This window comes from Primulina huaijiensis, chromosome 2 (assembly GCF_012295235.1).
Source record: "Primulina huaijiensis isolate GDHJ02 chromosome 2, ASM1229523v2, whole genome shotgun sequence".
NCBI lineage: Eukaryota > Viridiplantae > Streptophyta > Magnoliopsida > Lamiales > Gesneriaceae > Primulina > Primulina huaijiensis.
The window spans coordinates 22,359,305-22,387,034 of NC_133307.1; the positions used below are offsets into that span (position 1 = coordinate 22,359,305).

A 27,730-nucleotide genomic window follows, 5' to 3' on the forward strand; every position below is an offset into this window, starting at 1 on the left:
TTTGTAGTCGGATCTGTACTGCACGCGGGTAAAAAAAAAACTAAATCTCTTCAACTTATTTCCACTTAAATTTTCCACTCTTGTCAATCAAAGCTTAATTTAAGCTCTCTATTTTATTTAAAAAATTTCAAAATCATCGGAGAGCTTTTTTTTTGTACGTGACGCTGTAATATCTATGAAGTATAATATCTATCAAGTTTGTCCAAAGACATAGCAACACAAAGTTTTTAGCATATATACATTCTATGAATATGAGGGTTCTCATAATGCTTCCGAATAATAAATTAAACATTTTACATATTTAACAAGAACGCCGTCGAATTGTATACATTTGGTTTAATAGATTGCTCCTCACAACCTAACCACACAGTCACAATAGGGTTGACCCGTCTCACAGATAAAGATTAGTGAGACCGTCTCACAAGAGACCTACTTTTCACTAATATTGATTATTCATTGGTAAGTTCATATCATAAGTTGTTCCAAATAGTATATAGTATTACAATGAAATGGATTTCTTTGTTTTATAAATGAGTCTCGATTCTTTCGGGATAAATTGTCTGAACAACTTTTTCAAATATTTATGATTTTCAATAAACTCATTTATAATAAACAAGTCTGAGTGATGTGTATTAAATATAACATATGAATTTGATAGGTAATAGAAAATTATTTATTGTCATCTTTCATCAGCATATTTTCTTTGAAATTTTGATGTAACGTTAATGCTCGACTCATATTTCCATATGCTAGATTATAAGTAATTCTTGGGTAAATCACTTCTACAATTTTTCTTACGCCTAGATTTCTTGATATTGATCCTAATATTGAATCTTGAAGATTACCTATTCGCTTATTGCATATAGCAATGTCAATAAGTGAATCTATTCATTCTTTAAAAGTAGTTTGTATCATAATTTGATTTGTCCGCATATTTTTTCTACGAAATATTACTTACTATTGATGATTTATATTTCATCTAACATCAAATTTGTGACATAATTTTAAACTCGTCTAATTATAAAAACACGTGCCTTACTCAAGTAGTTTCCAATTGATTTTTTTTTAAAAAAAAAAAAAATCAAAGATGCGTATTCTGAATAGGAAAAGTTCTTTACGAAACCTGAAAAGTAGGGGAATCAAACAAAAGTTGGCAAATTACTATTGATTTTAATTCTCACCATGGGCCGCCAACTTTGTCTCAAGTCAGCATTTCATAGTTTCATTCCACCATCACAACCACGTTTAGTTCAAGAACTTTGAGCCACATTACAAGATGACGATTTCTTCAGGTGAAATTTCAGCTGACACGTCGAGCAGGTGATTAAAATCAATCCCTTCATCTGTTTCCATGATTTGATTTCGTTTTCGATCTGGGTTTTCTTTCTTCATTGTTCGTAGATCGTGATTTGCAGTTTAACTTGTGTATTTATGTGAGACGATCCTTTAAAAATAAGACTTGGTTTTACTTAATTTTCGCCTGAGAAATGGTTTTGGCTCGATCACTGTTCTAGGTGATATTTAGATTCATTCGAAACGATCATTTTTCTACGAGCCCGGATTTAATTTCGCGGGATGTTTTTTTCATGACTGTTCTAGATTCTTGGTTTACGAATATGACATTAAGTGAACATGTCACGATCTGCTAGTTTTCGGGAAATACTCTCTCCAGGTGCCCGCCTTGTTGCAACAATGCAACCAATCCCGCTCTGGTGTGGACCAGGAGGGAGGCGGCGGCGGGCCCTCACCTGATTTTTTTTAAAAAAAAATTATGCTAGTTTTTCTAAAAAATCAACCTTTTGCAACAACTAAGTGTAACGATATACAGGATCTGCTCTACAATATATCATCTTTTTTACAGTGTCTGCATGTATCAAAGCCAAAATCTTTATGTATTTTTTTTTCAACACAGTTCATGTATGATAATAATATTTTTTGCTTGAAGAAAAGAGATAGTAAGTTAATGAGAGAGGTGAAGCAGGCTAGTGATTCTACTATTATGCTCCAGTTAGTTAGATGCTATATATATTGAGGTCCGAGTTCGGACATTTATGATTGTGGTTAAGAAACTGAAATTACAAGCGAGGGGAATGAAAATGCAACTCAATAGGCTCATTTCATGTGGTCGTGAAATTGAAATCTTTCATGAGTTATTTGCATTTTATTTGGTTGCTTGTTTTTTAGAATCCCAATTGTTCTCATTACATGAGTGAAAGAATTTACTATTCCTTTGTCTGTTAATCAGCACTTGTTCTCTATCGGAACTTGCTCCACTTGAAGCAGTACTATTTGACATTGATGGCACATTGTGCGACTCGGATCCCCTCCACTATTATGCTTTTCGGGAAATGCTTCAAGAGGTCCAAGTTATTCTTCTTCACTTGTATTAATCCATTTCTTGCATGACATGTCTTCCGGTTCTTTTATTATAAGATCGTGGAATGTCAAAGAAATAGCTAACTGAATTTTGATCTAGAACTACTTAATTTAATTTGGTATAAATGATACTGATGCTTTCTCAACAGATTGGATTCAATGGTGGTGTTCCAATAACTGAGGATTTTTTTATCGATAATATTTCTGGGAAACACAATGATGATATTGCTTCAGCCCTTTTTCCAAATGATTTTGGAAGGGGTTTAAAGCTTGTGAATGATAAGGAAGCAATGTTTCGAAGGTTTTTCTTCCCTAGACCCTTCTTCCCCTTCTTCTCTCTTGCTTGATCGAACTCGACTTTTGTCTTAATCTGCCTTTTCATTTGGAATGCACGCAGGCTTGTTAAGGAGAAATTGGAACCTGTAAAAGGCTTATATCGGCTCAAGAAATGGATTGAAGATCATAACTTGAAACGAGCTGCAGTAACCAATGCTCCTAGAGCGAATGCTGAATTGATGATCTCAATTCTTGGACTAACAGATTTCTTTCATACTCTTATTCTTGGAAGTGACTGCGACCATGCAAAACCATTTCCAGACCCCTATTTAAAAGCTGTTGAAGTACTCAAGGTGTCAAAAGAGCATACTTTTGTATTTGAGGTTTGAATTCATACACGCTCCGGGCTCCCCACTCATCCCCAGCTCTTCCCCACACCTCTGCACCCCATTTCATAGTGCTAAAGCAGATATATAAAATTTTCGAAATTTAGGGCAGTGGGAAACATTTTTTTAAAATCTTAGTTATAGCTGTTGAAAAGATAATAGGAATGTTTCACAGCGTAGTGGTTGAACGCCACAGCTATAACAACCCCATCCTCTGCCTCTGGTTGCTTGTACTTAAATAGAATTGCTTGTTCAGGATTCTGTTTCAGGAATAAAAGCCGGTGTCGCAGCTGGGATGCCTACGATTGGCTTGACAACAAGAAATCCAGCACAACTACTGATGCAGGCGAAGCCTCATTTTCTCATTAAAGATTACGACGAACCAAAACTTTGGACTGCTTTGGACAAACTTGATAAAACTACATAGAGACAACTGTGTAGATTGATGTGTAGGGCATGGTTGCCTATATGAACAAGATTGATATACACAACATATAGGTACAATAAAGCCATACGGTATACTATGAGTTTTGGCATTTGAATTGTTAACATCACATGGGAATGTTGCCATATTTGTATTTCGAGAAACCTGATCTATAGTAATTTTGGAACAATGTCATTGTTTTACAGTTGACACAAGCCACTTAGTTTTTTTTCTTAGAAAGAAACGTAATCGCTCATGCGAAAGCCAGGGGAATATCTGGATTACAGCTCTTTGAAAAATCAGAATTTTCAATCTACAGATTTTCCACCGTAGTTACCATAATTTCCTCGTGAAATTTTTCGATTTCTTGCCTTGAAGTTTGTTTGTTTTTTTTTTTTGGGTGATTTTTGAGTTTATTTCGCATTCGAACATATTTGGAAAACATAAATTGAAAAAATTAGTACATATAGCTTATTGAGAGGACAAGAAATATAGCAAACTCGAGTAGCTACCGTAAATATCCCAGCATTTAAATTCATGATCACACATAAATATCAACAGTAACTTTTACGGTTAGCAAGTTATAAGTCTACAACTCTATGTACAAAGGCCTACACGACAATGCTTTGCGAGCTCCATCTCAGAAGGAAAACATGCATATAAAAGACGGAGGGTTAACTAGCTGCTGCCGGAACCAAGAAACTGAGTAACAAGCCGCGCTACAGAATGCGCGAGACTATCTGCTGCTTCTTGGGTAGATGCTTCTGCATACACTCTTACCACGTCTTCTGTTCCTGAAGGCCGTATAAAACATCTCCCTTTCGGATATTTAGCTGAGGAAAGAGAAATATGAAATCGTATTTAACAATAAAAACAATATACTCTTTTTGTTAAAAAAAATGAACTGCTGCAAGAGGTATAATTTGTATGCTACAGATGTTTCGTTCACAGAGGCATCAAAATGAGAGAGAATATAAAGGACGATTTATCAGACCCTGGAACGAACTCTCAGGACTGTAATGGAACATTTCCTACGAAAATTTCAATAATTTAATAGAAGTTTTTGATATCATGTATTAGGATGCATTGTTTTCAAAATTTATAGATGAGACGTGAAAAATTATTTGGCAAATATTATTTGCGGCATCATGAATACTGACAATGGAGAAAAGTAGATGAAATGGACACATGCTCAAGAAACTATGTCAAATATCTTAGATGAAGACCCTAGTAGAGTTATTGTGACCACATTTCGTGTTGACAATAAATTAAGGGTTACACAAGAGATCTTGCATTTTCCAACCACATTCTAGCTACTTCTATAGATTTCAGGAGCTTTTGTGGGTTTGACTGGGTCCAAGACATTATCCGACCTAAAGTGATCTAGCTTTGCCCTTTTTTTTCTTTTCAAATGAAACTAGGACGTTTTTTGAGATAATATGTCAATGACTTCACATGAATGAACAAATAAGTCTATCCGTGACATCAGTTGTTTCACGCCTATTATGTAAGAGAACGAATGTCTCTCGCTACCACCTCAAAATCGGAGCAAATTTGATCTAGATCATAGACCATTGTTACAGAATATTTCAGGCTGTTGGATCTAACAAATCACGTCATAAACTTCCAATAATAAAGATACAGATAATAATATAACATAGGGTAAACAACATGTAAGTTATTAAGTAATACTGCAATTGACAGGCGGCAAGATGAAAAGCACTGGGTATATGCCAGTGAGTCAACTAGATGAGAAGAAACTAATTGGTGGAGATGAATCACTTAGCCCGAAGGTAGCAATTAAACCAGGATACATATGGGAAGAAACATTAAATTCAGTCAGAGGGCATTAAACTGTAAGCTATGACACGGAGATTGAAACTGGCTTATGGCTTTTACGCATGCTGAACTTGGTATATCATAATGATATCAACCACATCCAAATATGAAATCGCATTACTCAATGCATAATAAAATTTAAGGGAGTAAAAGTGAGATCACCTGTTTCCATGTCGATTGCCTCTTGTATACCAGGAGGCTTAACAACTACTGTTTCTTCATTAGCAGTCACCACAGCAGTCCTATCCATAACCTTTACCTGAAGAAACAAAAAATATTGTGCATTGTTTGATTGCAGCTTCACAAATAAGTGGTTCCACAGTCAGACACATCAACCAATGAAGTGCGAGCAACCACGTGCTTTCTCTATCCAGATCTATAAATCAAGTTCACAAGAATACAAACTCTTTGAAATCATGTTGTAGTGGTCGATGTAGGATATCAGACTCTTATGTAAAGTATCTTGTCCAGGATATGATTCACAATTCAAAGACAAAGACATCGACCATAACTGCACAAAGAATTCCAGCAAAGACCATGTGGACCATACATATCCAAGAATTATTAGAGCACATCAGTCGAGACCTCAGTAAACATTCTAATCAACACAAATCTCATTCGCTACCCTTTATCTTATTAAACTTGAGGAACAAATCATCATCCATGATAAATTGACAACAACAATAGCTTCAGATTTTCAAAACACAAAAGTTCAATTGTCCACTGCAAATTCATCTATGAATCACCACATATTATCCGGCCTATCAATCAAGAGAGAACTATGATCAAAATGAATCTACAAATAGAACTGACCTTAATTTGCCTGCTAGACAAATCTTGATAAAGCTCATTCCATCTAAAGATAGACCACCCCCAGTGCAGTAAGATTGCCTCCACCAATAGCATCCCACTCAATGCATCTCCCACAGCCTGATTAATCAGTTTACTGGTAGCCACAAGTCTCAGAGCTGCCTTTTGTTTTTCAGAACCTGGAATAATTAAGGATTTGCATTATCATAAGCAAGAATATCATAGATAAATGTTCAAAAGTAGAACTAACCTCTTGATGTTGATAAAAGTTCATTGTTTCTAGTATCCAACCAGCCTAGGAAAGTTTCTGAAAACAAAATGGTTCCATGCCCATTTGCCTCAAAATAGATGCCAATATCATACTCAGCAGCTTTTTCGTGAAGGTATTTGACTCCAGTTGGAGTAAACACAACTTCCAGTCCCAACCGTTTCAAGTAATCAGTGGATGCACCGTTTGCATAAGCAGTTTGTATCACACCAAGGCGTGCCTGATAAGAATTGTTTGCTTTCACATCTTCAGCTTCATTAAGAATTCCTAATTGTTCTTTGATAAACAAAGCAAACAAAGTCAATATCTTGTCTCCGTCGACAAGGTCGATCTTGTCGCTGTTTGATAAGACATAAAAGTAGACTAGCCGATCAGCATCGCCATCCAAACTGGCACACCTTAAATGCAAGAACAATAAAACTTTATAGTTTCGAACCACCACCACTTAGTTGAGGTGTTCATAGTTATGAGATTTCAAATATTCTGCAAATAAGTAAGCTAAGACTGGCTAAAAAAATATTGTTGATTAGAGTCATTTACTTCAGATCTCACGAAATCAATGCACCAAATATTTTTTTGGATGATAATCTGAAACTCCGGAGCATGCCAAATGAGGTCCTAGCCATAGCAGTAAATACAAAAAAATACTGATTTGCAGCAGCGATTTTTCCAGTTGAGCAGAAATTCACTTGCAGTCTTGCAATTATCTCTGAGAAGTTATTTGTTTACTAATCTTTTCTGATAAACAAAGTTAAGCTTACAAGATGAGGATGCATGTATCCAGGAGCAAGTTTGAACAAAATACCATGCAATCAACAATGAAAAGTTTTTTGCTTTTCTCAAGCATAGAGCAGAGAAGATGAGAAGGATTGAAGGACAACAAAAGAAGACTCAAAGATATTAATTTGAAGAAAGAGTTTCTGCATTTTCTGTTCTTTTAGACCAAGAGGACATCAGTCAAAGCTTTATTATTTTCACTAATTTCCTAGGTAATATGAAAACATATAGAGATTCTTTCCATATATATGGAAGTATCCTATTCATGCTCATTAAATGAAACATTTAACACGTTAACACGTGAAATAGAGTATGCTGTAATTTCATAAATAGAAAATATTGCTTATATCACACAGACTATAATTCTTAAGTAAAGGGAATAGCAATGTACTACTTTAGTTCCATACTCATCATCGTGACCTTTAGTCTTGGATTGGATCTAAATCTATGCCTTGCATTTTAAAGCAATAAGAATGAGTAAGAAGGATGATATCATGATAGCTCACCTAACTCCAAAATCATAAGGACCAAAACCACGTGGAACAATCTTCTCTTTCTGCACGAAATCAGCACCAACACAGTCGTTAAGCACACCAGCTCCAGTGTTACGAGCTTCGATGTTCAAATCGCGCAACCTTGTATTCAACTTTTCAATCTCCTCTCCACCCACTCCATCGGCACAATCCACAATGAATTTTTTATACATATTATTGCCACTGACTCCAGGGGGAATGCATTCCAACAACAACCTACCGAAATACAGGAGCTCCAGATATGTGAAGCTGGTTCCTTGATCATTCACAAAGTTGCAAAACATTTATGAATTTCTGTACATCTAATACTCAAACAAACCTATAAGACAACAAGAGCTGGTCATAATAACTGTTTTTGGTTGCTTCAATGCCCTTATTTTTGGAACGCACCATCCAATGCAGTTGAGGGGTCGTCAGGATTCCCATGTCATTGGCAATGGTTCCCGTGATTGAAGTCACACCCTTAAAATGTTAATAAGCTTAAGTGCATCAATCATATTGTACAGCTGACACCTAGATCTGATAACAAATACACAGTGCCTCTTTACTGATCTAAATATGTGATTTCCAAGCACTGGCAGCTTACAGATTCTAAATGTACATGGATAGATTTCAGCAATTACAAGATCTGAAAGCATAAAGCAGGGATTAGGTGCAATTACAGGCCACGAGGATAAAGATTCATTCAGAATAATCTAGACCTGATGCAAGAAAGTTACTTCACTAGATATTTGTGTTGGACAAGATCACATTATTTCAGATACTCAAACGCAACTTGGAAGGTGGGAGTTTAAACACCAGTTTAGTTTATTCAAACAGGATCGAAAAGATATTATGTAAAGGTTACAAAATCAACAAAAGATAAAATGGAAACCATACTAGTGCAGCAGCAGACACAAGTAACTTTCCACTGGGCCTAGTGTCTCTTCCCAATAATACTTCTGATGAAGGAGCTCCATCAAGTTGGATATTTTCCTTCTTCACGAAATCATCTATCAACTGTTTCGATAAGCAAAGAAACTCTTATCCAACAAAACAAAGGGAAGAAAGATAACAATAAGTGAAAACTATTAAAATTATCACAAACAGACAACCTCCACTCAAATTGAAGTGTATTAACTATATAACTTGTAAAAGATGACGAGTTGGAACATAATCATATTGTACATGTTGGGTATTCACGACTTCCTTCGCCTTGTTGGAAAATAAGGAAATAGAAGTCCAAAGAAAATAAGGAAATAGAAGTCAAATTTTTGGATATTGATAGAGATGTCTTTAGCGACATTGCGCATCTCTGAAAAAACTCTTAATAATGATAGTGCATTGCAAGAATCTGCAGAACTGAACGTATTCATAAAACTCATTTTACTCAAGAAACTGAATGTATTCAAACAACTCAACAAGTACGTAAGAAACTGACAGAACAGCAATATAATTAAGATCTGCACTGCCATCTTAAATAATATACTATTTCATATCAACATGCTGAAGATATCTAACTCAACAACTCCTGCAATATACAAGGTTTCACAAGATCCTGACAGGTGGAACCAAAGCCCTTGGTCAGCCATTAAAAGTAAGGTACAGGATTTTGGTGGAAGAAAGTCATGGGCAAGTTTAATGTCCAATAAGCTTTCACCCCAGGCTTCTAAACTCAATTCCAAAGAATAAAGTTTGCAAACTCATGTGACGAACTATAAATTAGCAGTCCTTGCCCCAATAAGAATCCCCCGATTAATTATAACCATTCCAACTGTCGGACAGATCTACAGATAATGAAAATACGTAACTAACAGCCTCACGTGATAATCAGACTACTCTCAGCGAAAGACGCCTGTTTCAGTCCCACTTATGAAACCCGGACAATAGTTCTTGCCATGGTTTGCGGAAATGGTTGCGGAGGTTACTGCGAAGGGTGTTCCACTTCTATGGACATTTCACACAGCGGTCGCGGTGTCTGTCGTGGGTTTTTTAATAAAAATAATTTCTTTTTTGGAAAAATACTTAATTGAAAGAAATCCAATAATTTGAAAAAGAGAATTCAAATACTGTTCCTCGACAGCCGCGATGGCCCAGCGGTGTAGAACTGCAATGATGGCCTGCAATGGTCAAGAAATCGGCGGTATCACACAAAAAAACTGGCCTCTCCCTCACAATCATTCACAGTTTTAGCCTGAAACTTTTCAGTGTCAGCAAACTACCCCGTTCTGAGTGGCAGTGACGGAGAACCATGGTTCTTGCATATTTACATTTTCCTATATCACATTTAATCAAATACCGGTAGTACCTTTCTATTTGCTCCAAACACGTGAAACCATTCTCCACAATCTACCTTTTGAGACATCACCATTTCACTAATCATGATTGATACCTGCTGATACTCGACATAAAATGCAGAAACAAGAAATGCCATGTACAACATCTTTTCCAGTACCTGGATGAGGGAATGGGGATCCGGGGCATTAGCAATGGCATCAGCAAAGGGTTCCCAACGCTGAGTGAGCATTCCACCAGAAGGATCCGCGACTTTAACCCCATTATCCGACACCTCATTGTGGGAAGCGGTGACCATAAGACCGATCACTGATCCAGTCTGAACGGACCTGAGAGCCGCCAAAATCCCTACACGGAACACCGTCGACTCCAGCAGCGACGCATCAGTTCTGAAACCCGAGGTGCCATATGAAAACTGCACCCCTGAATGTATGGAAGAAAATACATTGAAATCAGGTGAAAAAAATCTCAAAACACAGCGCAGAGAATGTGGCAGTACCTAGAGGAGGGGGAAATCTAGACGCCAAGTCTGAAAGGATTGATCGCTGCTGTTCGTTCATCCCTCCTCCTTATTTTGAAGATTTGCAGAACAATTTGTACTCTTTTTCTCAATTCTCCAGCTCCCAGCTATCATCAATTTAAATCCCTTGTGTAAACGTGAGTTGACTTTTAAGAATCGTAATTATTATTATTTTTAAAATTAGAATCGAATAAAAATTGGTCTACAAAGGAACGGTTTTTCTTATGATTAACTTAATTAAAGGTCATGTAGTCATCACAATGAACGATCATCGTAATTTGTTCAATGCTAATTTCGTTGAAAATCTAACATATATTGTTTCGACAACGATTTTAAATGTCTTTAATATATATTTTTTTGTATGTTTAATACGGTAAATAATCACAATGTTTGTTTTACACAATAAAGAGATGATTTGTGGTGGTTCGAGTTATCGACTATTTAAAAAACAACAGATGTTTTGTGAATGTTGTTGATGAACAAATCAAAATTGGAGAATCTATTGCAATTCAGTACATTCAATGTTTTTGTCGAGTTACAGTGAAATTTGTTATGGAACAATACTTAAAATCAACCGCTACCAATGATATTGTTAGACTACTCTATATTGGTAAATAACGAAGATTTTCTGGAATGTTGGAAAGTCTTGATTATATATATTGGAAGTTGAAAAATTGTCCACGGCTGGGGCTGATCAATATGAAAGTAGTGGTGGTTCTCCAACAATCATTTTAACGGCAGTGTCTGATTAAGATATTTGGATATGACATGCATATTTTGGTATGTCAAAATTCAATAATGATATAAATGTTTTGGAGGTGTCCAATTTTCTAACCTCGCATAATATATTGCTCTTCTCGCTCATTATACAATTGGAGGAAAATAATATAACACATGATATTACTTAGCTGATGATATTTATCTGAAAATGTATCATTATCGTGCAAACTATACACGATCTATGTGGTTCTAAAATAAATATTTTGTAATGAAACAAGAGTCCTACAGTAAAGATGTGCAACATGCATTTGGCATTGTTCAATTACGTTTTGCAATTGTAGCATCCTCAACGCATGTTTGGAAAAAAAACATCATTTACATTTTATAATAACATATATTATATTACACCACATGATTAATGAAAATTAAAATGATCTCAATGAAAATCTCAAATCTCAGAATTTCTTGCTCGGTATAAAAAATACAAAAGATAAAAATATTCATTTCACGCTACGAAATAAGTGTTTGAAGTTGCTTTATATTATATTATGTTATTTAATTACATTTTAAGTATTCAAGTTATTTATCAATTTTAATAATTTATGCATATGATTTCATATTATAATTTAACTATTAGTTATTTATCAATTTTAATAATTTATGCATATGATTTCATATTATAATTTAATTATTATATAATAGTTAAATTAACGATCATAATTATATTATTAATAAAATCTATAAATGGATATAAAATAAAATATAAGAATTAGTGTACTTAAAATAAAAAGAAAATTATGAAAATATTTTTTTAGTTAAAGTTGACGTCACTATTTTAGTGCGAACTTGTACCGAAATAGATTTCTCAGTGAAAATGGCCTCGAAGAAAAAGCAATAAGAAAACGTTCAGGCTATTTTCATAGTTCGTGTGTTTGCTTCTACAATTGAAGCTAACCGAGGCCGAATGCAATAGAGGAGAGACGAAGGTGTTTAGTAGGTAAGGCGGAAGAAGAACACACCAGATAGGCTACAATTGACACAAAAAAGGCATAAAGTTCATCTTACCATAAGCTAAAAATCCAATATTGAATAACCACACAGTGCACGAGACAAACTAAAACTACGGGCATACGCTGTTTCTTTCACTCAATCACATAAATGTTTCAACTCAATTTTCAACCGCTTGAGATTTGAAGCCAATGTGCCGCATCAAATCACTGTTGTCGAACTTCAACCTTCTTCTTCTGCCAGAGCCTATCAAGAGCACTGTCAGCATCACCCTATCAATCCAAATCCCAGTTAAAACAATCACATAAATGCAAACGTACAACAGATTAAAAAACTTGGTACACCAATAACATGAAAGTAAATGTTCCAAGGCACATCATGCTCGGGAACACACTATATCATAGTGAAGGGCAATTTGTGATTTACATTTATCTAACTCTACCATGGGATGGCAGCTACCTTGGTTTCTTATTCAAAACACATAATGGGATGACTACCAAGAATTCAAGGCTTTGTGTGACCCAAGGAGTGGTAACAACTTTGAGTTGTTCATTGATTGTGACACTCCGTTGGTTATTTTGATAATATTTTCATTTGGTCAATGAGTCAAAAGTAAAAGTTTGTTGTGAATAATTCAAAAGTAAACATCAGTATGCAGAAGTGAAGACTACAAAGAAATAATAAAATACAAAACATGTAGTGTATTTTTCACTTTTTGCTAACTACAAGGTAAATGTGGGGCTACCAATACTTGCTACTTCTTATAATATAGTTATTATTTAGGAGAAAATTCCCATGACAGTGCAATTGAAAAAACAGGAACAAATGAGTGACTATAGCAGCTAGTAGGATGACAGTTCACATAAGAAATGCATGGATATTCATTCACCTGGGCACGGACAAATCCACAGAGAGCAAAGGTTGAGTGTTGGCCAGTGTATCGACCAGACTCATCCAAATGCCCGACGTTGATCTGAACCGATGCATGATCCTTGGAAGTGATAAGCCTGTTCGTGGCAGAGCTGCATCACCAAATTTGGAAAAGAAGAAGTTAATTTAAGACCTACTAGATTGCACAAAAGAACCCAAAAAGAGACATCACAAACAGTGTATTTACCACTTCCTTGGGATATAAAGATCCATGTTCTGTCCCTCCTCGTTTTGCATCTTGGTTAAATTTTCGAGCACCCAACGAATTCACGAAATGCAAAACACCTAATACAGAGAAACCCAATTAAATACCATACAAACAAAGCAAACATCCATCAGAAGTCCAATACTTGCATAAATTTCTTCTACACTAGTAATCGATGACTTCAGATCATAAATTATCCAAAAATTTGATTTCGAAATAAAAGATACGAACGATACAGCCAAAAAAGTCATCTTTTCAGCTCACCGAATTATTCCTACATGTACACCCAATCCAAAATATTGCTAAAACTTCACTAATCGCTAAAAATTTTCAGCTTCTTCACTTCAATAGGCACGCTCAACTCAAGTACGGTGAATGAGAGAAAGAAACGAGACAATCAATAAACGTAAATTACGCATACGAGGCAAAATCAAACACAGAGCGAACCGAATCACAGCATCACAGTGAGAAATGAAGAAATACCCGGGAAGAAACAACGATCGGTGCCGATAGGAATTCCCAAAACTTCTTCTAGTGGAACGGATAGTTTTATATATGCAGGAAACAAGAAGCAGAACCCTAGAACTGATCGGGCCTAGCTTGTTTGGATCGAGATTTCAGACAGCCCAATTCGACCTTTTTTGGCCCAACACAGTTATAAGAGCATTGAACTAAATCACTTCTCAACGAGGTATAGGAATTCGGAAGTCCATTTATTTATTTATTATTATTATATTTATCGACTTTGTTTTTTTTTTTAAAAAAATAAATAAATAAAGTCGTGAAATTTATGATTTATAAAAACTATTTACATGAAATATTTGGTTTTGATTTAATGCCGAGGCCATGTTTGGATTGCGTTTAAAAAACTCATCACACTAATTCGATCTGGGATATTAACAAAACAGTCCATTTAATTAACCATTTCATCACTAAAATTATGGGCAAAAATTTATGTGAGACGGTTTCACGGGTCGTAGTTTGTGAGATGTATCTCTTATTTGGATCATCCATGAAAAAATATTACTTTTTATGCTAAGAATATTACTTTTTATTGTGAATATCGGTATAGTTGACCCGTCTCAAATATAAAGATTCGTGAGACCGTCTCACAAAAGACCTACTCAAAATTATATTTTTCTTATTCACATATTAGATTTTGCAAGGAAGTCAAGTGAGCCATTTTGTTTTATATTTATTTTAATGATATTTTCTCTCGTATCGTTTCAATTTAAAATATTATAACTTTCATTTTATTTGATTTTTTAAAAAAACTACTTTTTATTTTTTTCTATGGATCATGAAAATCATATTTATGTTTTATTAAATTTTTTATGAGACAATTCTTTGTGTATATATTCATGAGATAAGTTAACTCGATTTATAATTAAGATGAGAGCCATCGAACTGGAAATCCATCATCGGTGGAATGTACCCGGCGTACCACTTTTTTCTGGGAAGTGACAACCATTTATCTCCCACGTAATAAAGTAACACGGGAAGAGAAGTTAGCCCACGCCTCGTCCCGTCATCCGCTACCTGTCCAACACCAGCTCTGACTACCAGAGAGATGGGTTGTTGCGGTGGCGAAGACGACCAGGAATCGGTTGCGGGGCCGGTACCTCTGGACCTCCTCGAACCCCTCAATTCCTTCCATCAAGAAACTCTATTATCCTCAGACGAAGACTTCATAATCTCCCCGATCAATTCCAATTTCTCTGCTCTCTTGTGCAAGGACACTCTCCGTGCTATCCTGGAAAAGCTCCCTCTGGCAGACCTCTCACGCGCCGCTTGCGTGTGCCGGCTCTGGCGCTCAGTGGCCAACGATAGGGACTTGCAGGTTTGCGTTTTCAAGTCTCCCTGGAAGCTTCGAGATGTGATTGGAAACCCTAGCTCTGGGAGCTTCTGGAGGGACAATTCCCTCTCCAAATTCGCTGTGTCTCATCGCCTCTCTCGCGGCGACTCCATCGCCAGCCTCGCCGTCAAATATTCAGTTCAGGTATTTTCAATTTTTTTCATGTACTTGTTGAATATCTCTATGAATCTAACATTGTGAACTTAATCTGGGACACATTTGTTTGGGAGAAATGTTCGAAGTCTAGATGGAGGGACAATGCTAACAACCCTCCAATTAATTCTTTCTTCAATTGCGCCTATGTAGTCTTCCTTGTTGCATAATTGAACTTGGAAGTTGCATAATTGAACTTGGAAATTATCCAAGTCATTATTAGTGATCAAAGTTTCAATTTTTATTTCATCTTTAAGGTTGAACAATTGGGGAATATTAAAGTTGTAACGTTTGATTCTTTTAAAAACTTTATTTAATTTATAGTTATCTGAATTATTGCCCATACATTATGCACATAATTGTTTACATCATTCATCCTTTCTTGTCCAATGGCTCAGTTCGATGACCGGTTTCTATCCAGCCGTTCTTATTAATGCATCGGTCGTCTGCATTGATTTTCTATTACCATCTTATGTGTTTCATTTTCCTGCCTCTTTATCCAGTTCCTTGTTTATTCGTTTGGTTTCCGTTTTATGTTAAGTCACTGAAACTATGTTATTTGTCAATTACAGACTTGCATTTACTTATTTTGTGTAACAATGATGATGATCTAGATTTTGATTGACTGTGATTGAGTGATAGTAAAAGGTTAATGAGCAAGACATTTACACATGTTACTAGAGATTTTTGATGAATGGAGAACTATTTCAATTGAAGAGGATGATTTGACCATATAAGTTGTGATGAATAAAATTTATGAAACACTTGGTTTTGGTAAATTAGAAATTGAGACTTGCTAACCATGCCCAGTTCATGTGCACTGTTTATAATTTACACGAAATAATTGTTGGGCCTATTTCATGTTATTTTCATAAAACATACCCTTGTGAAGAAAAGTGAACAATCTTAAGGGATGGGGCATTGGGGCTTGGATTTGGTTGAGGCGCAAGGGTTGAGTTAACTCAGCTCTGAGCTTGAGTGCATGCATGCTATTGATATTTATGGGTGGGAAAACTGTTTAATATTTTTTTAGGGTGAACTTTTCTGGGAAATAAATATCTGCACAATTTGAAATTTGTTTACGATTGGTTCAGGCCAATATTTTTCTTTATGTTAAAGCTTGCTTACTTTGTTTTGATTCTATGGCTACTGCTAGTGTAAAATTTTTAATTCTATATAAAGTATGGGAGCATATCACCGTGTAAAGTAGGGACCCTCGTCTTCAACTGTAGGAAGTTCTGAATAACGATGTTCCTAGGATATAATTCTGTTATATTTTTCCAATACCTTTTCTGTCATTTTTGTTTTAAATGGTTACAAGCAAATACATAGTGGCGATTTATCATTTTCTTCAGGTAATGGACATAAAACGCTTGAACAATATGATGAGTGATCATGGTATATACTCAAGGGATAGGCTGCTAATCCCCTTGTGTAAACCTGAAATTCTCATAAATTCTACGTGCTACATAGAACTAGATATCCATGCAAAAAGGGAAGTTGCAGTAGTGTATCTTGACGGTGGTCCCGACAAAAATGTACACATTTTGTTCAATAGACCCACTACAGAAAGAGGGAAGAAAAGGGTGCTCGATTCATTAAAGAGGAGCATGCAAGTTGATGATGGCACAGCACAATACTACTTGTCCATCTCAAATGGAGACCCTCGAGCTGCACTAACACAATTCTCTGATGATTTGACTTGGGAGAAGCAGGTCCAATCAACATGATATTCGATCCGTTTAAAATCTATTGTTTTTTAAATGAATGGACTTTCGTAAAACTGCGTTGATCAAAGCTATGTATAAAGCTTGAGAAACTCTTCAAAACCATAATTTGTACTGCTTGTTAAGTTGCAAATTATTGTCACCTTAAATTTGTACCATGTAAAATCATGGATCTACATTTGCCTCTTTGTCTGTAATATTTGAACATGCACTTTGGTACTTAATATTCTGAAATATACTGAACCATTTACTTGAAACTAGTCGAGGTTCCTTTCTTTACAATTAAAGACTCGCACGCCATCAAATAAATTATTACTTCCTGCATTATAATTTTATATTTGGCACTTGCACAATTCGTTTTAGTTAATCATTATATTGTATTTAATTCCATTTTCCTTCAAGTGTCTCCAACGATTAGTGTTGAACGTTTTGAGTATCATCTTAAATGTGTAATCTTAGTCTTATTTAAATTTTTGCCATTAAAAACCTTTAATAGTTCGACTCTCTTTAGCAAAATATACAAAAAAATATATTTTATCATACCAATTTTATTTTATTATGTTTTCTCATGAAAATAACAGTATTATAGAGAAGGGGGGTTCTTGTGAAAAAGTTGAGAATTAATTTCTATATTTCAAAATAAAAGTTGGGGAAGTTGGTGAAAAATCCCCAACCAAAACATTTATTTGGGTTCACTCCCTACCCACAAAATTGTGGTACTATGTCATACAAATTGTGGTACACTTCATGTGGAAATGTGGTATACTTCATGTGAAAATGTGGTACTAAAAAAGTACCTAGGGACTGAACACAAAAAAAAACGGCGGCTGGGGAGTTAAGTCCAATTTCCCGATAAAAGTTCTGAATTAAACTTTTTTCTAAAATTTAACTTGAATTCCAAACTCGATAACTTTGCTGATACAAAAATTTTAAAAGATCATTAAAAAAAATTATAAATATAAACGACCATGTTACCCACACTAACATATGTGTTTTGTCTTGCCCGTCTTTCGGCGCCAATTACATTATTGTTTGTGTTAGAATTTATAAAATAATCGAGTATTCTGGAAAGTGATGAAAAAATAGACTAACAGTAATAATTGATTATAAATTATATAGGGTAGCTGTAAAAATGAGGAAAAATATATTTTCAAGAAAGAGAATGTAAATGCACTTGGTTTTATTTTTGGAGATGGGAAAATGAATCAAACAAAGGGCTTATATTTCCAAATTAAACCAATTGTCTTGTGGTTCTATCTCATTAATTTTATGCTTATCTTACAAATCTTGTGGTCACTTTATGATTTTTCTTTATTTATCCCTATTTTGCTGTAGTTTAAATTGTAATTTTTGTGAACATCGCATCAGGCCTCAGATGAAGATGCCTTGAGGCTTTTAAAGTGGCTTGCATCTTCTCAAGCTGCTGAAGATATCAACTCTGATGACGAACTTGCTCGTGAGACAATATTGTGTCCCTTGATGCCTGTGAAAACAATTGACAAGGTGTTAGAGAAAGCCAATGTGGAGTACGAGAGTGAATCCCAGCAGGAGTGTCAGGACATTCTTGATTCTGTTGATATGCTTGATTTTGAAGAATTGAACGGCAGGGTGGGTTTCTGACTTCATCAATAATAATCATTCTAGCCAATCGATGTCAAATAAAATTATACCTCAAGTCGATGGCTCTAGTGATGATCTACAGTCAACTCCAGGGTTCAACGAGTCACTCAAAATAGACACTGACTAACAAAATTCATTTCAGGAAGTGAAACCATGGCCTGAGATAGATTCAAAAAGCCATAAGGTCCATACTTTGCCTGTTTGTAGTCAGAATGCGAGTGACGTTTCATTTCCTAAAACATTCAACATATTGAGCAGATGCGACAATGAGAATGTGGAAGGTTTTGATGTTGCTGGGTGCTGTAATGAAGCAGAAAGATTTCCTTTTAATGTAAAGGTTGATGAGAAGAAGGATGCTGGTTACGCGGAGCAAGCTAGCTGGAACTGAATGCTCTACACGTGAGTTGATGAGGAAAACACGATCCCAAACCGAAGTATCTGAATTGAGGAGTCCTATTCATGATCAAAACAAATTGTCAGTTGATGCATAGATCCCCAGTTATTATTGAGGGGTCAAAATTCCGTGGAATGAGCATACAATCTACTGATAAGGTTTCTAGTGAAGTAAAACCAGTTAAACGTTCTACTTTTGGGAATTTGCCACTTTGCTGTGGCACTAGCATAGTGCCAGGAAGTACACCAAAAATTGGGAATCAGGAGTCTGTTATTCAACTTGACTGTAACGATAATAATTGTTGTAAACTTATGGAAAGCTCTCAGAATTGTGATGGGAGCCTTCATGTCAGTTCTTGTATGGTTGAACAACCGCACTCTAAGAACAGTAATATCAATACCCAAGATTCTAGTTGTCTGGATTTGCTTCGAACAGATGCTATTGGTTCATGTGCAGTGGCTGGTTCAGCTGCAAGTGATTTTATATCCAAAAATGAATGCCCAACTGAAAATGATTACCCGATTGCTAAACACATGGTATTTGAGAATCCGTTGAGGATTTGAAAGACACGACGAGTAAAACAACAATTACGCGGTGTAAAAATTCACTATATCAAGAAAGCAAACCTGATTTCTCCATGCCTAAACACTCAATATCAGATAATGTGAATAAGGAGGCCGAATCTGTAAAACTCGTTAGTATGATTTTCTCCAAGAAACCTCCACCAAGTGATTGGACTGATGAGCCAGGTGGTGAAGTTCCAGGGCCCAGGGATGGGTACTGTAATGAAATACCGACTGTTCAGGGTAGATCTATAAAGGATTGTCTTATTTTTTTGTAAAGAATTTCCCAGAAGAAAATGTACCCCCAAGAAATTATGATTATGTCAATCACCATGAATCAGTAATGGGTGTTCCTATTCTTTATCAAAATGATGGATCACATTTGTTCATGCTTACCTTTACCATCTCACCCCCATCTACAGAATGCGTCGATAGATAGCTGTCATCATATGGTGGAGGGCAGCAGCTAACATTGCTGAGTGTAGAAGTCCAGGTTGAATCTAGAGGGCATTTAAGACCCGATTCTCGTTTTGATGCCATAAATGTCATTGCTCTTGAAAGTCTACTCTTGATGTTCACGTGCTTCTGCGTGATTATGAATCTGTTGCAAAAGACCTGAATGCAATTTTAGGGTGCAAGGTACCTGTTTTTCTGAAGAATTACAGTTGTTCAACCACTTTACAAAATTAATTCATTCTGTTGATCCTGATGTTATAATGGGCTGGGATGTTCAAAGTGCTTCCCTAGGATTTTTGGTCGAAAGGGCTGGATATCTTGGCCTTGGTTTATTGAATAACATATCACGGGCTCCATCTGAAACCAATGAAGCTTTGTCAGAGTTCGAAACTTCTGAAAAAAATTTGGTGAAGGTGATGTTCTCTGAATCTGAAGCTGGGGAGACTGTCCATCTTGAAAATATGTTGATTGAGGACGAGTGGGGCAGAATGGATGCCAGTGGTGTTCATGTATGTGGTAGGATTGTTCTGAATATTTGGAGACTGATGTGGAGTGCAGTTAAACTTAACATTTACACAGTTGAAGCTGTAGCCGAAAGAGTATCGAGGCGAAAAATCCCATCAATACATTGGAAGGTACTTACCAAATGGTTTTCAAGTGGTCCTGGACGTGCTAGATATCGATCTGTTGGTTATATCTTAGAGAGAGCAAAGTTGAATTTGCAGATCATTAATCTGCTTGATGTGGTAAACTGAACATCAGAACTAGCTCGAGTATTTGGCATTGACTTTTTCTCAGTTCTATCTCGAGGTTCAAGGTATCGTGTTAAATCAATGTTTCTGCGACTGACACATACCCAGAACTATCTTGCAATTTCACCTGGAAATCAACAGGTTGCCAATCAACCTGCACTGGAATGCTTACCTCTTGTTATGGAACCAGAATCTAGTTTTTATGCAGATCAAGTTATTGTTTTGGATTTTCAGTCCCTTTATCCATCCATGGTTATTGCTTATATCCTTTGCTTCTGTACTTACCTTGGAAAGATTACACCTCCGAAGGAAAATTGCTTAGGAGTCGGTTCATATTCAGCAGATAAACATACTTTGCACAATTTGAGACGGGAGTTGCTAGTTACTCCAAATGGAGTTCTCTATGTGTCTTCGAAAGTTCGTAAAGGAATTCTACCTCGCCTGTTGGAGGAGATATTATCAACTAGAATTATAGTTAAACAAGCGATCAAAAGTTGGTTCCATCGGAAAAAGTTCTTTACCGGATATTTAATGCCCGACAGCTTGCCTTGAAGTTCTGGCTGCTGATCTTAACCAGTGGTTTCTGGACATGCCTCGACCATCACATGAAGGTGTTAGAAAAAGTCTTTCTCCACATAGAAAAAGAATCGATTACTACTACACATCAAGACATTGCGTTGTCTGTGGTGACCTAGTTCAAGCGTTGTCCCATCTGTGTCCCAAATGTCTTGAGAATGAAACCACTGTTGCCATAGCTTTGATAGGAAGAACTTCGAAATTAGAAAAGAATATCCAACAACGCCTCAATGTTGTAAGTGCTACGTACGTTAAAATCTGCTCATGCACATCCATATCTATCAGAGCTGATCTGACGAAGGAACGAATCATCCGCTCAAAGATTGGAAGTCGTCCTGTTTTTTGTATGTAAGATGTTTTTACATAATGTGTTTTATATGTAATTTTGTTCGTCGAAATGCAGATATGTCGCCATTGTGGTGGAGGCGATTGGCGTATTGAAAGTGGAGTCAAATGTATATCACTTGCCTGTTTGGTTTTGTAAAGAAAATACAAGTGGGCGTATTTTTGGTAAGTAGAATTGGTGATGCGTCAATCGTCATTTTTGGTAAGCAGAACTGGCGATGCGGGATGAACCGGAAGTCGGATTACGGTGCCCAACTGTGCGCTAATCTAGATCCCACAAAGGGTGTTGATCGATTAAGATAGTTTATTAGTTCTGAAATAAGTTGTGCGGTTACGCTTTCGAGAAATATGTTGTTTATGTCTTTTTTTACTTGTTCAAAAACATTTAAGTATATATTAATGGAGAAATAAATCACTCACAAGTAACGATAAACCTTATTTACTTTAATCATTTTTGTTGATAGATGACGCTGTCAGGTGTATATATTCTTTTGAATTCTATTTAGATAGATAGTTATTTGATACAAATGTTTCACGTTTGGGGCGTAAAACTAATTTTCTTTTCTTTCTAATCTATTTTATTTTATAAAATTGAGGACATGATAGTAATCACCTAAGAAAGACACCAATTTTTTCTTCCAACTTCACTCTTATATGATACTAATATTACACTTTTGTTTTTTGTTTTTTTTTTAAAAAAAATTTCAACATACACTTTTATTTTTAATTTTTTTATTTCAATAATTCAAATATCAATTTCTTCCATGATTTCTCAAATTTTACTTTGGTCTATCGATAATGATAAAAGAAATTGTACAAATGTATTGTGTGTAGAGTAATTAGTATATATTAGGGTAGAGATTATATTCACCAAAATATGGTGTCATGTTCACTCAGTCAAAATACAAAATTAATCCCAGCCGTACGTTCATCTAATCTCATCTTGCCTAAACAACGTGTTCAGAAAGGAAGAAAAAGAGAGAAGTTAGGAAATTTGTAATAATAAAACAAAATGGCTCATATTTTCCCCTATTTCTTTTCTTTCTGCGCTTATCTCTCCTAAGACGTATTTAATTGTATCCCAATTGATTGTCAATCGATCAATTTAAGCTGTCTTGCCATCAATTTTTGTTGTTCTATACCGGAAGAAATCGTTTTTCCGAGACAAGAATTTGAGTTTTTATATTTTTGGGAATTGTCGTTTAAATTATGGGATTGGGGGATTTGGGAATTCTCGACGATGGTGATGAAGGCGGAGGCGCCGAAGGAAAGGTGATGGTGGTGGTGGTTTCTTGTTCGATTTGCTTAGAGGCGGTGATGGATAACGGTGATAGATCTTGGGCTAAGCTTCAATGTGGTCATCAATTTCACCTGGGTGAGTGGTTTATATTTCTGTTTGTTAGGCATTACTCATGGATTATAGTTTTCGGCTGATTGGAGTTTGTTTGAGGTTGTTGTTTAATTGAATTGTGTTTTTATGTATAAAAAAGTATCATCTTTGATTCTTTTCCTTGAATTTCTTGCCGCAGCTTTTGTGATTTAGGATCCGGAGTTTAAAATTTTTGTTCTAATGTGAGATTCTTTTTTAAAAAAAATTGGAAACGATCGGGCATTCGTAACGATGATGGTAAAAATTTAGTGTTTTTACTGGAGGATGTGTTTAGGGCGTGTCACTACTCTTTAGAATTCACTGCACGGAGTGCGATGCCATGGAAAGCTCCCTATTTCGGCCCACCGGTGGACCGATTACTTGCACGAATGACCTGGAGAGTGTTGTACACTATTCCAACTTTAGCACTTTGAATGAGAATCAGTAATATATGCGTGATTGTGCGTCGTGGACCTCGATGTATGTTTAACTCCTTACGAGTTATTACAGCGTGTGACAACATAATCAATACTGGATATTTAATACTACCAACATATTTTGTTTGTATGGTATGCTACAGAAGGGTTTTTCTGTTCGTAATAATGCATAGATAGCTTGGAAACGGTTTCCGCTAAATGATTAACTCATGATCTATATCATTAATTTCCGCTAAAATAACTAACTTCTAAAAACAGTTGAAATTTTGGAAGATCTGAGCCGAGCCAACGACTGCATAATGGAGAGAAAATTTCCGTTATCTTTTAACCACTTGTTTAGGCTCGATCTATTTTCATAACACGTGGTGCAAGATGAGCTCATTTGCGGGATGGGCCAAATTGTTTTGACTTGAGCTTGAAACTTTTGAAGCTTGTGCTGGGCTTGACCGTGCTCATTACTCAAGCTTGATGTTCAAAATTTCTTGAATTTTTAACCATAACATTTTTTAACGCTTAATACGTGTAGCTTACCTATATCATACTAAGCTTGTCATAGCACCTCTCTGTTTTTTTTTTTCTAGCCATCAGATATGAAAGAATTTTCTTATGTTCTTTTCCTGTATTGTGTTTTGTTTGTACAGATTGCATTGGTTCAGCCTTCAACATTAAGGGAGCAATGCAATGTCCCAACTGTCGGAAAATTGAGAAAGGACAATGGCTTTATGCCAATGGTAGTCGACCAATATCTGACTTTACCATGGATGATTGGGCTCATGACGACGATCTATATGATCTAAGCTATTCTGAAATGGTAGTTGTACATACCTATCTTTTATATATATGTGTGTGTGTGTGTTTTTTTTTTTTTTGGTTATGGCGTAGTTTTGCATAGAGGGAAGTTGCTGGCTTTGTACAGTTACGAATAAATACCTAAAATGATAATTGTATAGATTTTTTTGAATTTATCTAGTAAAAAGAGTTTATCTAGTATTTCATTATGTGGGTAGGGGCTCGGTTATTTATTGTTATCACACTGATTTTTTATTAACTCCAATCTTGAATCCAAATCCTAAATCATGTAATTGATTCCTGTGTTATAGTGCTTAAAGCTGAATGGACATACAAGTAAACTTAACAGCTTGGGTTGATCAATTTTATATTTTAAATATCTTAAAACTTTTGAATTTATTTTGCAGTCATTTGGAGTTCACTGGTGTCCCTTCAGTGGCTTAACAAGGCTTCCAACATCCTTTGAGTAAGGCTCATATCCACCTTTATGCTTAGTGTATTTATCATCGTATTTCAAGTCCTGCAGATGGTTGGACTAAGTTTCATTTCCTAGTTGATGGTTAAGTGGGTAATATTTTTTGAATGAAGTTTCATGTCATTTATTCCATCCCGTATTGCATTTTGTCCTTACTGCCTAATTTCGGCATATAACTTTACCTCTTATATCTGTCATATGGCATATGGATATGCTCTTTAGATACATGCTTATTCTAAGTATGGGGTTGGGTTTTTGTGAGATGACTATACATCTAAAGTTCTTATGCGACAGTGTAACTATATTCTAGGAAGAAAGATGTAACCAATTTAAATAATGTGTTATGTCCCAAAATTCAACTCAAGAACTTGTAGCAAACTATGCAAATATTACCACAGAAATTCAAGAAATTATACAGTGAAATATATATTGCTCTTAATATCACTTGAAAGGGAGAATGAAGATGATTATTGAAGAAAAGAATTGATCGCGGAGATTATGCTCTTACCCTATCTCAACCTAGTATTTTCCTAGAACAAAAATTAGCCGATAAATATTCTCCCTTACACCTTTTATGACCCTTGTCCTAACCTGGGTATTGCTTCCTAAACTTCCTTGTGGCTGGGTATTGCTTCCTAAACTTCCTTGTGGGCCTGATTTGGGCCCATAACATAATGACACATATATGGCTGACCTCCCATACCTTTTTACAATTTTTAGTTTGAAACATGTGGTATGATCTGATTTGAGTTAAAGTTTACAGCATCTGTAGTTGTAAATCTTCTGACAGTTCAAGCAGCCAACCTCCTCCATATTGAAATTTCTCCCAGGGGTTACTACAAGCTTGAAATATTTTATCATGGTGGCATCATAGGTTCACTAGTTTTGTGAAGCTTAATGAACTTGAATAATTATTTTAACTATTTGGCTAGTTTTGTTAAATCTTACTGAATTTTACTCCTGTCATAGCATCATCACATGACATGCTATGTAGTTAGAAACCCGACATTTTTCCATGAAGCTCTGATGTGGTTCGATAGAAATGGTTTCTTCAGGCCTACAACCAATACTTTTTTTTCGAGGAAAGTCCAGAAAACCTATTAGTCTAGGGTCATGACTATAGATGCATTTTAGCATTTCATATGAAAAGATATACTGAATGAAGTTTGATAGACCTGAACTATTTTTGATGAAAAAAAATCTATTTAGGAATTTCATGTGAAAATATTCATCTAACAATGACTTGGATTTTTTATTCTTTGCAGTGAAGGAGAATTTGCATCAAGTGCATGTAAGATTTCATAACTCTATCTCAATAGTAAGGTTTAAACCAACTGGCAGTAACGATAGTGCTTGCTGTTTGATAGATCATGATTTTCTTGGACATCATGCCATCTTTGCTGATCATGCACCTGTGTCTTCCTCAGCTCATCCGTGCCCATACATCACATATTTTGGGCCCGTTCATCCATCTTCTTCTGCATCAAATGGAAGTGTTTCTGATGGATCTAGTTTCAATAATCATTGGAGTGGACCTTCGGTTCCAAGTGAAGTCCCCAGTTCCTATACTTTCCCTTCTATGGATGGTCACTATCAAAGTTGGGACCATTTTCCTCCTTTTGGTGCAAGTAGCCGCATAGGTGCTGCAGATCAACCTTCAATTCCATCTGTGAATCAGAGACCAGCTAGGCATACATCTGATGTTCCAAGACCTGGAATGCACCCCTTTGTTGTTGGTCATAGGTATGTAAATTGCTTCAATTAGATTTTATCAAGATTTATCGGTTGTGCTCAGATTTTTGGAGTAAAAATTTTCGGATCACATATGATGTATGGGAATCTTTTTACTATGTGGTTTTTAGAAGGTTATTTAATGCTGACACGTATTCCGGCAGTTCTGCTAGTAGAGCTCCCAGCTCAGTTACCTCATCAATACTTCCCCCTTACCCTGGTGCTGTTGCTCGAAATCGCAATCGGGCCCCATCCCTTCAAGCATATTTCCAGCAATCCAATAGCAACCCAGCTGCACGAACTCCTCTTGGACGAAGATCCGGAAGTAATAGAGGAGGTCTAGCTCAAGTTGCACCTATCAGCTCATCATCAGATCAGTCAAGTGGTTTTTACTTCTTTTCATCTAGTTCATCTGGAAGAACACCCTTCCAAGAACTTGAAAGCACCCAACATCAGGATCGATTCTGTCCTTGGGAGAGGGAACGCCAACTTCCCTTCCCTCCCATTGATCGTGATTCAATATGGGGGCCATTCCACCCACCAGCTGGTGGCTCCGAAACTGGAATCAGATCCAACGGTTTCCGCCAGAGGTATGGATCCGAGAGGATGCCACCAAATCGGTCATAGGTTCCTTGCTATGATGTATTGAAAACTGTGAACGGAAAATGAGAATCTATGTGTTTGAGTAAAAATCTACAACGGATTGAGTCTGCCAATCCCGGTAGACCTGAAACTATTGCGTGGTCTTGAAATTATTGTGTTTTTTCCGTTTAGCAGCCACGAGCTGTGTGATGAACTGTGGTTTACTCTCGCTCGTTTCCCTTCCTTTGATAAGGCATGTTTAAAGAAAGCTTCGGGGTTTCATTTTTATTCATTTATTGTGGTTTCTTACTGTGTCAACTTCTGATTCAGATATATGAATTCTAAATAATATATATTTTGGCCCTTTTCTTTGTGATTTTTTTCGATTTTATGATAACATGCATCGAATTTTTTCTTGAGAGAAAAAGGTGGCAACTGGCAAGGGATGTATGTGCATGAAGCCGATAGTTTTTTTGGCTCTAGAAAATGTTTTAGAGGAATATTTTTACTCGGTGCCTATACTGTCTTATATTTAAGAATTAGGGAGGTAAACAAAACGA

The 27,730-nt window shown here is 36.0% G+C and overlaps 5 protein-coding genes and 1 pseudogene across 7 annotated transcripts; 4 read left to right on the top strand and 2 right to left on the bottom strand.

The window, feature by feature from the left end:
• The first annotated feature begins 1,124 nt into the window (after positions 1–1,124).
• LOC140970366 (haloacid dehalogenase-like hydrolase domain-containing protein Sgpp) lies at positions 1,125–3,681 on the top strand. Its single transcript, XM_073432042.1, has 5 exons — positions 1,125–1,320; positions 2,246–2,360; positions 2,526–2,677; positions 2,774–3,035; positions 3,295–3,681. The coding sequence occupies exons 1-5, from the start codon at positions 1,277–1,279 to the stop codon at positions 3,463–3,465; spliced, it is 744 nt and encodes a 247-aa protein (XP_073288143.1). The 5' UTR covers positions 1,125–1,276; the 3' UTR covers positions 3,466–3,681.
• A 233-nt stretch (positions 3,682–3,914) lies between these two features.
• On the bottom strand, positions 3,915–10,663 carry LOC140970373 (phosphoacetylglucosamine mutase-like). The gene is made up of 9 exons (XM_073432053.1): positions 10,463–10,663; positions 10,124–10,386; positions 8,569–8,688; positions 8,009–8,151; positions 7,663–7,905; positions 6,362–6,777; positions 6,115–6,290; positions 5,464–5,560; positions 3,915–4,295 (listed from the first exon to the last, which is right to left on the bottom strand). The coding sequence occupies exons 1-9, from the start codon at positions 10,521–10,523 to the stop codon at positions 4,141–4,143; spliced, it is 1,674 nt and encodes a 557-aa protein (XP_073288154.1). The 5' UTR covers positions 10,524–10,663; the 3' UTR covers positions 3,915–4,140.
• A 1,573-nt stretch (positions 10,664–12,236) lies between these two features.
• LOC140970381 (small ribosomal subunit protein eS21y-like) lies at positions 12,237–13,971 on the bottom strand. The gene is made up of 4 exons (XM_073432066.1): positions 13,830–13,971; positions 13,329–13,426; positions 13,101–13,233; positions 12,237–12,483 (listed from the first exon to the last, which is right to left on the bottom strand). Exons 2-4 carry the CDS (start codon positions 13,376–13,378, stop codon positions 12,418–12,420), a joined length of 249 nt encoding a protein of 82 aa, XP_073288167.1. The 5' UTR covers positions 13,379–13,426; positions 13,830–13,971; the 3' UTR covers positions 12,237–12,417.
• A 798-nt stretch (positions 13,972–14,769) lies between these two features.
• Positions 14,770–17,267, top strand: LOC140970388 (F-box protein At1g55000). Its single transcript, XM_073432077.1, has 2 exons — positions 14,770–15,345; positions 16,710–17,267. The coding sequence occupies exons 1-2, from the start codon at positions 14,917–14,919 to the stop codon at positions 17,082–17,084; spliced, it is 804 nt and encodes a 267-aa protein (XP_073288178.1). The 5' UTR covers positions 14,770–14,916; the 3' UTR covers positions 17,085–17,267.
• Positions 17,268–18,898: 1,631 nt separating this feature from the next.
• LOC140957540 (DNA polymerase zeta catalytic subunit-like) lies at positions 18,899–21,561 on the top strand (annotated as a pseudogene).
• A 1,194-nt stretch (positions 21,562–22,755) lies between these two features.
• Positions 22,756–27,546, top strand: LOC140970395 (E3 ubiquitin-protein ligase IPI1-like). Of its 3 annotated transcripts, none has more exons than XM_073432105.1 (6): positions 22,756–23,162; positions 24,235–24,404; positions 24,790–24,848; positions 26,123–26,148; positions 26,285–26,600; positions 26,720–27,546. In XM_073432105.1, the coding sequence occupies exons 1-6, from the start codon at positions 22,997–22,999 to the stop codon at positions 27,213–27,215; spliced, it is 1,233 nt and encodes a 410-aa protein (XP_073288206.1). In that variant the 5' UTR covers positions 22,756–22,996; the 3' UTR covers positions 27,216–27,546. The 3 variants fall into 3 exon arrangements, with proteins under 3 accessions (XP_073288206.1, XP_073288192.1, XP_073288198.1); XM_073432091.1 differs by having other exon boundaries at positions 22,759–23,162; positions 26,225–26,600; XM_073432097.1 differs by having other exon boundaries at positions 22,765–23,162; positions 26,225–26,600; positions 26,753–27,546.
• The last annotated feature ends 184 nt before the right edge of the window (positions 27,547–27,730 follow it).

What these genes read in the sequence shown, in the direction of transcription:
- LOC140970366 (XM_073432042.1), top strand. Translation starts at nt 1,277, where the DNA reads ATGACGATTTCTTCAGGTGAAATTTCAGCTGACACGTCGAGCAG. An exon ending in TTCGGGAAATGCTTCAAGAG is followed by an intron (nt 2,361 to 2,525) that starts GTCCAAGTTATT and finishes CTTTCTCAACAG; the next exon opens with ATTGGATTCAATGGTGGTGT. An exon ending in AGCATACTTTTGTATTTGAG is followed by an intron (nt 3,036 to 3,294) that starts GTTTGAATTCAT and finishes TTGCTTGTTCAG; the next exon opens with GATTCTGTTTCAGGAATAAA.
- LOC140970373 (XM_073432053.1), bottom strand. Translation starts at nt 10,523, where the DNA reads ATGAACGAACAGCAGCGATCAATCCTTTCAGACTTGGCGTCTAGATTT. An exon ending in CCTTATGATTTTGGAGTTAG is followed by an intron (nt 6,778 to 7,662) that starts GTGAGCTATCAT and finishes CTTGCATTTAAG; the next exon opens with GTGTGCCAGTTTGGATGGCG. An exon ending in ACTTTTATCAACATCAAGAG is followed by an intron (nt 6,291 to 6,361) that starts GTTAGTTCTACT and finishes TAATTATTCCAG; the next exon opens with GTTCTGAAAAACAAAAGGCA.
- LOC140970381 (XM_073432066.1), bottom strand. Translation starts at nt 13,378, where the DNA reads ATGCAAAACGAGGAGGGACAGAACATGGATCTTTATATCCCAAGGAAG. An exon ending in CTTTATATCCCAAGGAAGTG is followed by an intron (nt 13,234 to 13,328) that starts GTAAATACACTG and finishes TTGGTGATGCAG; the next exon opens with CTCTGCCACGAACAGGCTTA. An exon ending in GTGGATTTGTCCGTGCCCAG is followed by an intron (nt 12,484 to 13,100) that starts GTGAATGAATAT and finishes TTGGATTGATAG; the next exon opens with GGTGATGCTGACAGTGCTCT.
- LOC140970388 (XM_073432077.1), top strand. Translation starts at nt 14,917, where the DNA reads ATGGGTTGTTGCGGTGGCGAAGACGACCAGGAATCGGTTGCGGGGCCG. An exon ending in CCGTCAAATATTCAGTTCAG is followed by an intron (nt 15,346 to 16,709) that starts GTATTTTCAATT and finishes CATTTTCTTCAG; the next exon opens with GTAATGGACATAAAACGCTT.
- LOC140970395 (XM_073432091.1), top strand. Translation starts at nt 22,997, where the DNA reads ATGGGATTGGGGGATTTGGGAATTCTCGACGATGGTGATGAAGGCGGA. An exon ending in AGGCTTCCAACATCCTTTGA is followed by an intron (nt 24,849 to 26,122) that starts GTAAGGCTCATA and finishes TATTCTTTGCAG; the next exon opens with TGAAGGAGAATTTGCATCAA. An exon ending in AGAATTTGCATCAAGTGCAT is followed by an intron (nt 26,149 to 26,224) that starts GTAAGATTTCAT and finishes GCTGTTTGATAG; the next exon opens with ATCATGATTTTCTTGGACAT.